We start from the raw sequence: 12,870 nt of genomic DNA on the forward strand, positions 1-12,870 counted from the left end.
TGTATCTTTTGAATTTGGGACCATTAGGTAAAAAATCAGGAATCTTGGGATTTCTTGGGATAGGTCTATATTTCACAGAGTTAAAAAGAAAATTAGTGGGACTTCCCTGGCGGTCCAGTGATTAAGACGTCGCCTTCCAATGCAGAGGGTGCAGGTTCGATCCCTGGTCCAGGAGCTAAGATCCCACATGCCTCATGGCCAAAAACCCAAAGAACATTTTAAAAAGTAGCACTATTGTAGCAAATTCAATAAAGATTAAAATAGTCCACATCAAAAAAATCTTAAAAAAAGAAAAGAAAATCATTGAATTATATACTAGCACTTACAAATTTACCCTGAAATCCGCATAGCAAAGAGAGAAAAACCAAAAAACAGAAAAAAATCAAAAACAAATACGAAGGGACAGTTGAGCGCTATGGAGAATAAAACGAGAGGAGTCACAAATGTCAGCAGGTGGGCCATCATAAGAAAAGAGCCACAATGGCAAAGAAGCAGCATTTAAAGAGCTGATGGCTGAAAAATATTCTGGAACTGAAGAAATACATGAGTACTCAAACTGAAAGCATGAAGTATCTTATGCTTTTTCCTCCAAAAAGAAGGAAAAATTAAAAACCATTATCACACTGAGGTACACTGGGTGAAACTGAAGAACATCAAAGATGAACAGAAAATCTTAAAAACGACCAAAGGGAAAAGAAAAACCAAGTTGCCATACAGACACTCTCACAAAAAAGGAATAAAGAGGAATGAAGTTTAGGCAGAATTTTCATCCACAACAATCGAGTCCAAGACCATGGAATAGTATCTCCAAAGGGCTGAGAGGAAAATAACTGTCACCCTGGAATTTTATGCCCCAAATAACCATGCTCATCATTCCCAGCAATTCCTCTCCTGCGTGTCCACCCAGGGAAGCCCTTGTGGTGTGCAGGAGACGTGTACAAAGACAGATATTGAACATTCATTGTGCTTCTGAAAAACCAAAAGCAACAGAACTTTACATCCATATAAGAACGGGTGAGTGAATTGTGATGTGTGGACAAAAAAAGTTGCAAGCCATTCCAGTAAACAAGGAATATTGCCCCACCATCAGGCCACTGAGGAGGGGATTTGGGATGGAGAAAAGCAGGACACTGGCCCCAGATAGCTGAGGTGCAGATCAATGGAATGATTTCAATGAGCCCAGACTCTTGCATCTTCCCATACATAGAAAAGCACTAAATTCATTAACTTGAGATGTCTGTTTTTTGTGATTAGCAGTAATCTTTTGATGTTCTACTACATGTTTGGGTTTTTTGTTTGTTTTTGTTTTAAAGTGTTTTTTAGTTAAGGTACTTTTTTTGTTGTTTTTTTGTTTTTTTTAAATAAATTTATTTATTTAATTTTGGCTGCGTTGGGTCTTCGATGCTGCTGCAGGCTTTCTCTAGTTGCCGTGAGCCGGGGCTACTCGTCGTTGTGGTGCACGGGCTTCTCATTGCGGTGGCTTCTCTTGTTGTGGAGCACGGGCTCTAGGCGCGCGGGCTTCAGTAGTTGTGGCACGTGGGCTCAGTAGTTGTGGCTCACGGGCTCAGTAGTTGTGGCTTGTGGGCTCTAGAGCGCAGGCTTAGTAGTTGTGGCTCACGGGCTTAGTTGCTCTGCGGCATGTGGGATCTTCCCAGACCAGGGCTCGAACCCGTGTCCCCTGCATTGGCAGGCGGATTCCTAGCCACTTTGCCACCAGGGAAGGCTCTAGTATTTTTTTTTTTTTTTTAAAGTACTGAAGGTCTTCCCTGGTGGGGCAGTGGTTAAGAATCCGCCTGCCAGTGCAGGGGACATGGGTTCAAGCCCTGGTCCGGGAAGATCCCACATGCTGCAGAGCAACTAAGCCCGTGCACCACAACTACTGAGCCTGCGCTCTAGAGCCCGTGAGCCACAACTACTGAGCCTGTGTGCCACAACTACTGAAGCCCGAGCGCCTAGAGCCCGTGCTCCGCAATGAGAGGTCACTGTAATGAGAAGCCTGCGCAGCACAACGAAGAGTAGCCCCCACTTGACACAAATAGAGAAAGCCCTCAAGCAGCAATGAAGACCCAACACAGCAAAAATAAATTTTAAAAAGTACTGAAGCAAACACAGTGAAACATTGATTTGTTGTAGCAGAATAGTGGGTAGGGGGACTTCCCTGGCAGTCCAGTGGTTAAGACTCTGCAGTTCCACTGCAGGGGGCATGGGTTCGATCCCTGGTTGGGGAACGAAGATCCTACATGCCGTGCGGCATGGCCAAAAGAAAAAAAATTTTTTTTAATTAAAAAAAATTGAGAACAGTGGGTACGGGTACCCTGGCATTTCCTGGTATGTTTGGGAGCTGCTGCCATAAAGCACTGTGATGTACACTCAGGACGTGTGCTGGCTGGTGGAGGGGGCCGCGTGCACCCCCTGCGCGGGGCTGGGCCATTGTGATGTGTCACAGAAGGTGATGCAACAGAAGAGCCCGAGGCATCTCAAGGTTTGTTCACTCGGTTTCCTCCTCGAAGGACAACCACCTGAGAGGTAAGAAGACAAAACCCGAACCAACCCAAAGCGCATTATGGATCGCATCATGTTTTCCATCAGGTAGCAAAGAGACAGCGGACGGTATTCCATCTACCAGCAACTTGTTCCTCGTGGGGAAAATGAGTGGAAGACCCAGGTCGAGGCGGGGCGCCAGGCTCTTCAGGGGTCCTTCTGAGGAGGCCGGCAGCAGCTCGAGCAGGAGTGCTGTGCTCTCCAAGCAGGAAAACCCTGACGCCAGTGGGTACGTACCTGCAGGGGGATTCCATAAGATCTGATGGGATACATGTCATGTGTCCTATGTGCTCTGTTCACCTGGAAAATAACCCTCCTTTATAGAGAAAGGCTCTGAAGATTTCTCTGAATCCCAGTACTTTCTGTGGCCTGCTGTCTTCTTTCTAATGGCAGGGGTTTTAGGTTAATTACAGCAAGTGGGGGACAAGGGTTATAAAAGAGAAGACATTCTTTTTTAATGTCACTTTGGCAGCAGTGTGAAATTATGTGATTGTAACCTGCAGCCTCTCGGGTCATTCGTCAGTGGCCTCTTGGCCGGTCTCTGTCCTGTGCAGGGTCCAGCGCTGAGCTTTACGGCTCTGGACACAGAGGGCATTTGTTACATCCTTGGGTGAGAATTGACTACACAGGCTGTTAGTGGGTACATATTTTGAGCTAATAACTGTCTCCTCTAGTTAGAGCACATGAGGAGACAGCAGGAAAGCCCCGGACACTTGGGTGGCCCAAAGACCCAAGACCCTTTACCTGCCTCCTTGGAGCTGCCTGCTGGGAAAACAAAACAAAGAGTAATGAAGTAACCGTCCCCATGGTAACAGCTAAGGTTTAATCAAAAAGCTTAGTTAACCTTTGGTTAATGAGGTATGTGGTAATTTTCATTAAGCCAGTCCCTTGGGAGGGGTCCATGACCTTTGAGTAACTCTCTTTAGACAGTGGATCCCCCAGGTGACCAGTGAGATTTCAAGGGGTATGGTGGTTTCAAGAATGCACGTCCCTTCAGAGAAGAGGGTTGGGAAGACCTACCTCTCTGTTGCTTTTAGCACATTCTCACCACCTTGGATGGACAATAGGCATGATTGCTTTTTGTAGACGGATAAGCCACTTAAAGATTCTATATGGGGGGAATTAGGTGGCTCATTCTGTAGAGGAACAAAATTTGCCCTCCCCCCCATAAAATATGTCTCTTTGGCATGAGGGTTAATTTAGGCTGATTATTTTGAAGAAACAGAAGACTCAGGAGGTCTTTCTTTTTACCTCCCCCTTAGCTGCGTAAAGAACTGAGATAAAGGGACTGTCCCTGGAACAGAGCTATCAGCAGGGAGGGATGTCTGCAGAGAATTGGGGCAAGGGGTGGGGACCGGCAGGGCCCAGACATCAGGGTCCATTCTGTGTCCCACTGTCTCCGCTTTTATGTACCAGACACTTGCTTTTCCATCCCCATGTGAACTGCCTTCCTCCCCTCTAAAGTCCCAAACCTGACCTCCTCTTCTGCCTTTAGCTGAAGATGGTATTTGAGGTGAGCGTCTCAGCCATCTGGGTGAGCGACTCCATTTTCCTGGCCTCCCTCACACGTACCTGTTATAAAACTTGTGTTTGCTTAATCTGTCTCAGGTCCATTTAATTCTTAGACCAGCCAGAGGAACCTAGGAGGGGAGAGGAAAATGTTTTCCTCCCTGACAGTCCTGAGTCTATACTCCCCGCGGCGTTGGAGCTGCTTCCCGGGCTGTCAGGTTACAAGCCCAATGGACAGTACAGCTCAGAAGCAGATCCCTGAGGGAGCAAATCTGTCCATTTGGTCAACTAGCTCAAATGAATTCAGGAAATCTGTTTCCTGTCTCCTTGCATAATGTTAAACAGCAATGTTACTTTCTGTGGCCTGGGGTTTTAGGTTAATTACAGCGAGTGGGGGACAAGGGTTATGAAAGAGAAAGACATTCTTTTTGAGAGAATGCACTTCGGCAGCAGTGTGAAATTATGACTGTAAACTGCGGCCTCTCGGGTCATTCATTTGTCAGTGGCCTCTTGCCCGGTCTCTTCGTGTGCAGGGTCCAGCACTATGAATGAAGCAGCTTCCAGACTTGAGGTCCCTTGCTCAGCCATTCTTCATTCGCCTGGAGCAGGGAATTCTGCCTTTCTGTTGATGGCAACTAGCTCATAACAGGTCAAAACCCCAAACCCAAACTGCTCAAGTGACTTGCTGAGACTCAGGCCCAGCAGTGTCATAGGGGCGGGGCGGACGCCAGGCCGTTATCGCCAGACTGTGAGCACGGGTCCGAGGGACCTGGTCCCCATTTGCGTGGCCTGAGGAGGCTGAGGGCCGGCTGGGTCCTGGGCACCCGGCTCCCTCAATGATGGTGGCTGGGCAGGTCTGGGGACCTGGCCCTGAGGGCACTGCCAGCTGGGATTCCTCAGCGGGGGGGCCTGGGCACTGGCAGGAAGACCCAGACTGTGTGTTGGATGAGCGCTGCCCGGCAGGGTGACCGGCCCGCACAGGGGCCCCCGTCCCCTCAGCCACGGCCTGGACCTCGGAGGGCGAAAGTCGAGACCTGGGACCTGAACAAGTAAGATGTGGGGTGACGCTGTCGCTTCGCTTAGGGATTTGTTATGTGTTAAAGGCCGCAAGGATGCATGGAGAAGGAATGTAATGCCTGTCTTTCTCTTCCTTGTCTACGACCTTTGTGAGCATTACACCTTTAGATAAAAACTTGCAGGACAGAGGATAACATTTGTTTTGATGGAGGTTTACAGGAACATCGTGACCTGACCTTCACGGACAGCTGCGAGAACAAAGGCTCTGGCACCAAGAAGGCTGCAGCAACCAACCACGCCCGTCCCTCACCTTTCCTATGAAAGGGCTTTGCTGAAAGGCTTCAGGGAGTTCAGGGGTTTTAAGGCGTGAGCCACCCGTCTCCTTGATCGGCCCTGAAATAAAACTTTCTCTGCTCCACACTCCCACGTTTCTGTTTCGTCTGCCCTCACTGTGCATCGGGCACACAGACTTGCGTTCAGCAACAACGCCCCCTTTCCTAAGTTGTGAGCCAGTGCTTCTCCTGCTACGTCAAGGTGTCATCTGTAATTAATGAGCGATTCATCTTTACCTAGTTTTTCGTATGTTTTAAATAGAAATTTCAGTCTGCCACCTTAGAGTACTTTGTCCCAAAGCTCCTAGCCTTCTGTCTTAACGGGATTAGCCTGTTTTAGCCAATTTCTTTTTTTTTTTCTTTTTAAACAATCTTTAAAGTTGGATCTGAAAAGGTTATAACTGGGATCACATTGTAAAACTCTTTGGAAAAATCTACTGAGGCTGAATATGCACAGAGCCTACCACCCAGCAGTTCCTCTCCTGGGAGTTCGCCTAAATGAAATACACACGGCGTGTCCATCAAAAGCCACGGACAAGAGGGCTCACAGCAGCATTGTTTGTAAGACTGCAACGGTGTTGTGCATCACGACCCCGAATGCCCACCAACGTTAGGACGGTGCCCGTGTGTGTACTCACACAGTGGGATACTCTGCGGTGGTAAGGAGGAAGGGGCTGCAGCCACGCCGCGTGAGGCCATGGACGGCTCGCAAACATTCAGAGGAGCGACCACACGTATGTTCCGTTTACGATGCTTCCCAACCAGGCGGCCTACTCGGTGGGCACAGAGCCTGGGAGAGAGGTGCCCTTCAGGGGCGGGAAATGCAGGGTCTGATGGGGGCCGAGAGGGGCTGCTGACCAGCTGCCGTGCTCCTTCCCGGTTCTGGGTGAAGTTACGTGGATACGTTCATTTGGTGAAGGTCCACTGAGCTGTGTGATGGTTTGTGCTCTTTTCCGTATGTATGTTGTACTTCAATAGAAAGTGGGAAAAAAGGTTAGGATTGCTTTCAAGAATTTTATCAGGTAGTTGCTCATTGTCGTGGTTCTTTAGCTTAATACCGAATTTCCACAAAATCCGACTCTGACTTTTCTTTTTTCTCTTTGGCTCACCCTACATTGCAGACCTCTAGGATAACCTCCTTTGTTTTCTTCTTTATAAGCATTTACAGGCATAAAAACATGAAACAGCATGACAGTAATGTGTGTGGAAGAGAGGGGTATACATGTGTGTGTGAATCTGTATATGCGCCAGCCTGAATACTGCTTTCCCTCAGTTTCGCAGATAGTGGATTAGGAATTAAATTAACTCACATGCTCATCCTAGTCACGTTTGTTGTCTTGGTTCTAGAGGTTAAAGTTCAAATTAAAGGTGAAGGGTGGTGTGTGGTTAAATTCTTTCTGCCGTTATTTTTCTTCTTTTTAGGTTGACTCGATCGTGGAAGACTGTCGCGAGTACGGTGTTTATACTGACTTTTCTTCTTCTAGGTGAGTCTTCCTAAATAATGATCCTTGAAGCCATTTCACAGGATGTGTGTGGAGAGAGACATCACAGTGGAATGACTCACGTTTGTAATAAATGCCACAGGAGCCTGGAAGTGACTGCACGCTCTTGAACCATTCCTTTTTTTTTTTTTTTTAATCTTTTATTTCTGATTGTAAAAGTAATATGGGCATCTTTGTGAAAACTTAGCAAGTACTTTATTTCTCTTAGAATCACAGTTTAAAATGAAAGAAGTTGCTTTGAAATTAAGAATCCTTTATATTTTTATTGCAAACACATACAATTGACCTTTTCTAAATCTGGGTGACTCATCTTATGGGATTTTGACAACCAAAAACTCTGGCTTATCATGGGATTCTTGAAGAAATGATGGAACATGCCGTTTGCAGTTTTCTGACTGTAAATATCACCCATCACAAACCCTAGCACACCGGAAAACTGCTCTGTGGTATGCAGACAACCTGAAGTGTAGACTGCCCATGAAAGAGTTCCACCCAGTTTCACCACGAAATGCTGTTTTACATGGCAGTGGGGGCTATTTAGTTGGGACTGCATGCAGACACCTGGACCGAGGGCTCTCTAAAGCCTGCACCAGCCTTCCTTCAGCTGCATCTTAGTGCCCTGAGCACCCACCCCATCTCAGCAGACCTCTAGACTAGACCTTGAATATTCCAGTTCCTACCGAGAACTGCACACTGCCTGGCTCTGCTGCTTCCAGCTGTCTCGTCTTCATCTCTGCTGATTTCAGACTGTGAACCTCAGGAGGCCGCACCCACGCCCCAGCCCCCTTGCTGCTGCCTGGCCCTGACTCGTGAACCCTCTGTGATGAGATTTCCCACAGCTCTACCCTAGCCCCGTGTACAGTGCCCTAGCCCACGCCTGCCCTTCTTAGGCCCCACCTCCCTGCCTGTGTCAGGAGCGCGCCACGTGAACGGTAGAACTCTTTGTGCTCAGGATTTTCCTTGTTTTGGAAATGAATACCCTATATTCCTTTGACATCTTTTAAGATAACACTTCACAGTGCATGCAAACTTCTTCTTTGTCTTTCCCCACTGTAAGCTCGACCACTTGCCCACAAAGGGGCCAGATCCATTTTAGACACCACTGATGTGTTAATGATTTCAATGGAATTAAACTGGACTCAGATCCTTCTTTTTTTTTTAATTTATTTTCGGCTGCATTGGGTCTTCGTTGCTGTGCGTGGGCTTTCTCTAGTTGCGGCGAGCGGGGGCTACTCTTCATTGCGGTGTGCAGGCTTCTCATTGCGGTGGCTTTTCTTGTTGTGGAGCACGGACTCTAGAGTGCAGGCTCAGTAGTTGTGGCACATGGGCTCAGTAGTTGTGGCTCATGGGCTCTAGAGCGCAGGCTCAGTAGTTGTGGTGCACGGGCTTAGTTGCTCCGCGGCATGTGGGATCTTCCTGGACCAGGGCTGGAACCCGTGTCCCCTGCATTGGCAGGCAGATTCTTAACCACTGCACCACCAGGGAAGCCCCTCGGATCCTTTTTTTATCTACTGGGGTGAAATCCACATAATATAAAATTAACCACTTAGAAGTGAACAATTTAGTGACATTGAGTGCATTCACAATGTTGTACAACTACCACTTCTAACTCCGAAACATTTTCATCAACCCCAAAACAAACCCCACACCCATTAATCAGTCACTCCCCATTCCCCCTCCCCTATCCCCTGGCAACCACCATCCTGCTTTCTGTTTCTAAGGGTTGACATGTTCTGAATGTGTCACATAAACGGAATCATACAATGTATGACCATTTTTGTCTGGCTTCTTTCACTAAGTATCATGTTTTTGAGCCTCATCCATGTTGTAGATGAATAAGTGCTTCATTCCTTTTTGTGGATGAATAATATTCCATTGTATCAATAGACCACAATTTGTTTATCCATTCAACTATGGATGGGCGTCCACTGCTTCCACCTTTTGGCTGTTGTGAATAGTGCTGCTATGAACATGTGTGACCATGTACTTGTTTGAATATGGTGAGTCCCCTACATACGAACCTTCACGTTGTGAACTTTCAAAGATTCGAACATACGTTCACATGTCCAATCACATAACTTAGTTCACATGTCTGGCGTACATTGTCATGTGTGTGCATCCTCTGCAAGTGGTTGTGCTTTTGTGTACTTTATTGTACAGTACTGTATAGAGTACAGTAGTACAGTATCTTTATTTCTTGCCTGTTCACTTGATGCCAGCCCCTGTATGCCAGCTGTTGTACTGTACTACTGTACTTTTCAAGGTACTGTACTGTAGAATTTTAAATGTTTTCTTTATTTTTTGTGTTTCTTTGTTTTTTATGTATTATTTGTGTGAAAAGTATTATAAGTATTTGGACTTACGAACAAATTGAACTTAATGAACTAGCTCTCAGAACGGAACTCATTCACATGTAGTGGACTTACTGTACCTGTTTTCAATTCTTTGTGTTATATTCCTACTAACAAATTGCTAGGGAGGAATTGCCAAAGTCTTTTCCAGAGAAGCTGCACCATTTCACTTTCCCACCAGCAATGTATGATGGTCCCAGTTTCCACACATCCTCACCGACACTTGTTGTTCTCCATTTTTTAGGATTGTAGCCATCCTGGTGGATGTGAGGTGCCGTCTCATTGTGGTTTTGATTTGCATTTCCCTAATGATTGATATTGACTAATACTGAGCCACTTTTTATGTGCTTGTTTGACATTTATATATCTTCTTTGGAGAAAGTCTCTTCTAGTCCTTTACCCATTTGATTGGGCTTTTTTCTTTTTGTGATTAGACTTGTAAGAGTCCTTTATATTAATATATTCTGGATATTAGACCCTTCTCAGATATATAATTTGCAGATATTTTCTTTCATTCAGTAGGTCGCCCTTTCACTTTTTGAGTAATGTCCTTTGATATACAAAATGTTTTAATTTTAATGGTGTCATATCTAAGAATCCATTACTAAATTTTAGGTCATGACAATTTACTTCTATGTCTTTTCTGAGAGTTGTATGATTTTCACTCTTATATTTATCTCACTGATCCAGTTTGAGTTAATTTTTGTATATAGCGTGAGGTAGGGATCCAACTTCATTTTTTAGCAAATGGACATCCAGTTGTCTCAGCATCATTTGTTGAAAAGACTATTTTCCCCATTGAATGGTCTTGTCACCCTTGTTAAAAAATTCAATCAGCCATAGATGTATGGGCTCATTTCTGGATTTGCAATTCTATCCCATTGGTCTATATGTCTATCTTTATGCCTGGACCACATTGTTGGAATTTGACAGGGATTGCTTGGAATCTATAGACAGTTTCAGGTAGTATTGTCATCTTAACAATAGTAAGCATCCTGATCTATTTAGATCTTTAAAAATTACCTTTCAGCATTGTTTTATAGTTTTCAGTTTGGGTTGTAAAATGCGTCTCCTGTAGGCAACATATAGTTGGATCATGTTTTTTTAATCCATTCTGGCAGTCTTTATTTTGATTGGTGAGTTTAATCCATTTACATGTAAAGTAATTACTGATAAGAAAAGAATTCCGCCATTTTCCTATTGTTTTCTCTGTCTTATATCTTGTTTGGTCCTCATTTTATTCATTATTGCCTTTTGTATTTAATTGTTTTTTTGGGTTTTTTTTCTTGGCTGTGCTGCACAGCATGTGGGATCTTAGTTCCCTGATCAGGGATTGAACCTGCGCCCCATGCAATGGAAGCACAGAGTCTTAACCACTGGACCACCAGGGAGGTCCCTGCAGTGTACTGTTTTGATTCTCTTCTCATTTTGTGTATATTTTTTAGAAGTTTTCTTGGTGACTACCATGGAGATTACAACTAACACTCTGAATTCATAAAATATAGCTTGAATTGGTAACAACATAACTTCAACAGCATATAAGTACTTGGCTCCTATACAGCTCTGCCTCTTCCTCCTTTATGCTGTTGTTGTCAAAAATTACACTTTCATCTATTGTGTATCCATTAACATAGATGTATAATTATTTTTATACATTTGTCTTTTTAATCATGCAGGAAATAAAAAGAAGAGTTACGAAGCAAAAATACAATAATACTGGCTTTTATATTTACTTATTAAAACTTATAGTTACCTTACTGGAGATATTGATTTTCTCCAGATGACATTGACTCTCTAGTGCCGTTTCACTTCAGCCTGAAGGAGTCCCTTTAGCATTTACTGTATGACAGGTATTCTGGCAATAACTTGTTCAGTTTTTGTTTTCTGGTAATGTCTTAATTTCCTCTTCATTTTGAAGGATAGCTTGGGTGGATATAGAATTCTTGGTTGGCATGTTTTGGTTTTTTTTCCTTTCAGCATGTTAAATATGTAATCCCACCACCTTCTGGCTTCCATAGTTTCTGATAATATTCAGAGATCTGATAATATTCTTATTAAGGATTCCTTGTACATGACAAGTAGTATTTCTCTTGCTGTTTTCAAGATTCTCTGTCTTTGGACTTGAGGACACAGTGGGGAAGGGGAAGCTGGGATGAAGTGAGAGAGTAGCAATGACATATATACACTACCAAGGGTGGGAGGGAGGCTCAAGAGGGAGGGGATATGGGGATATATGTATACATATAGCTGATTTACTTTGTTGTACAGTAAAAACTAACACAACATTATAAAGCAATTATACTCCAATGAAGATGTAAAAAAAAAAAAAAAGATTCTCTTCCTTTGGCTTTTGACTGACTGATTATAGTGTGTCTTAGTATAAGTCTCCTTAAGTTTATCCTAGTTGGAGTTTGTTGAGCTTCTTGGATGTGTAGATTTATGCTTTCCATCAAATTGGGAAGTTTTCAGCTATTATTTCTTCAAATATTCTTTCTGCCCTTTGCTCTGTCTTCTTCTGGGACTCCCATAAGTGTACATTGATAAGTTTGATGCTGTTCTGCAGGTCTCTCAAGCCCTGTGTACTTTCTTTAATCTTTCTCTCCTCATCATCATACTTGATAATTCCAATTGTTCTATCTCTGAGTTCATTGATTCTCTCTTTTGCCTACTCACATCTGCTGTTGAGCCCTTTTAGTGAATTTTTTCATTTCAGTTATTGTACTTTTCAGCTCCAGAATTTATATTTGGTTCTTTTTATAATTTTTCTATTGATATTCTCATTTTATTCATACTTCATTTCTTTGGTTTTCTTTAGCTCTTTGCCCATGGTTTCCTTTAGTTTTTGAGCATATTTAAGACAGATGGTTTATAAAGTTTTTGTCTAGTTAGTCCAATGTTTGGGCTTCCTCAAAGACGTCATGGCGAGTTTATGTCTTGAAATCTTTCAACAGACATTGCAGCCTCCCAGAAAACTGTTCTAGCCCAAAGGAGTGGGTAGAAACAAAGGTCAGCCTCTGCACCAGCTAATCAGGGGAACACTAGGCAGGTCAAAGCTCAGAGTCACAGTAGTTGAAGAACAATGTCTGTATTAGACCCCTGGCACAACACCTACACCAGAAACATTGGCTGCCATTCACACAGCCACTGCCACCACTCTGGGGAGTGGGATACGGTAGAGCAGGTGAGCAATAATGCCGCACTGCTCTCTTTCCAAAACTAATCTGCCCTTTTCTTCAGTCCTCTGGTTGCTGTAAGTTTGAGATTAGATTTCAGAATTCCAATAAAGTTGGTCCTGTTAGTCTTTGCAAGCTTATGATTGTTTCAATGGAGGAACAATTTTTTGAGCCCCTTATGCTGTCATTGAAAATTATTGTCACCCAAGAATCTGATATAGCTTCCCTGCTTAGAGAAATTTCTATTAATATATGTTGTCCACAAAAATTCAATTAACAATCAGGTTAAGAAGAAACAAGAGGGGCTTCCCTGGTGGCGCAGTGGTTGAGAATCTGCCTGCCAATGCAGAGGACATGGGTTCGAGCCCTGGTCTGGGAAGATCCCACATGCCGCGGAGCAGCTGGGCCCGTGAGGCACAATTACTGAGCCTGCGCGTCTGGAGCC

At 44.2% G+C, this 12,870-nt stretch overlaps 1 protein-coding gene across 1 annotated transcript in view; it reads left to right on the forward strand.

The window, feature by feature from the left end:
* Positions 1–2,648: 2,648 nt before the first annotated feature.
* SUN3 (Sad1 and UNC84 domain containing 3) overlaps positions 2,649–12,870 on the forward strand; it is a 38,015-nt gene continuing 27,793 nt past the window's right edge. The window contains exons 1-2 of the mRNA XM_007178354.2: positions 2,649–2,770; positions 6,822–6,883. Coding sequence (XP_007178416.2) covers positions 2,649–2,770; positions 6,822–6,883 — 184 coding nt within the window. The remainder of the gene's footprint in view (positions 2,771–6,821; positions 6,884–12,870) is intronic.

This window comes from Balaenoptera acutorostrata, chromosome 7 (genome assembly GCF_949987535.1).
Source record: "Balaenoptera acutorostrata chromosome 7, mBalAcu1.1, whole genome shotgun sequence".
Classification (NCBI taxonomy): Eukaryota; Metazoa; Chordata; class Mammalia; order Artiodactyla; family Balaenopteridae; genus Balaenoptera; species Balaenoptera acutorostrata.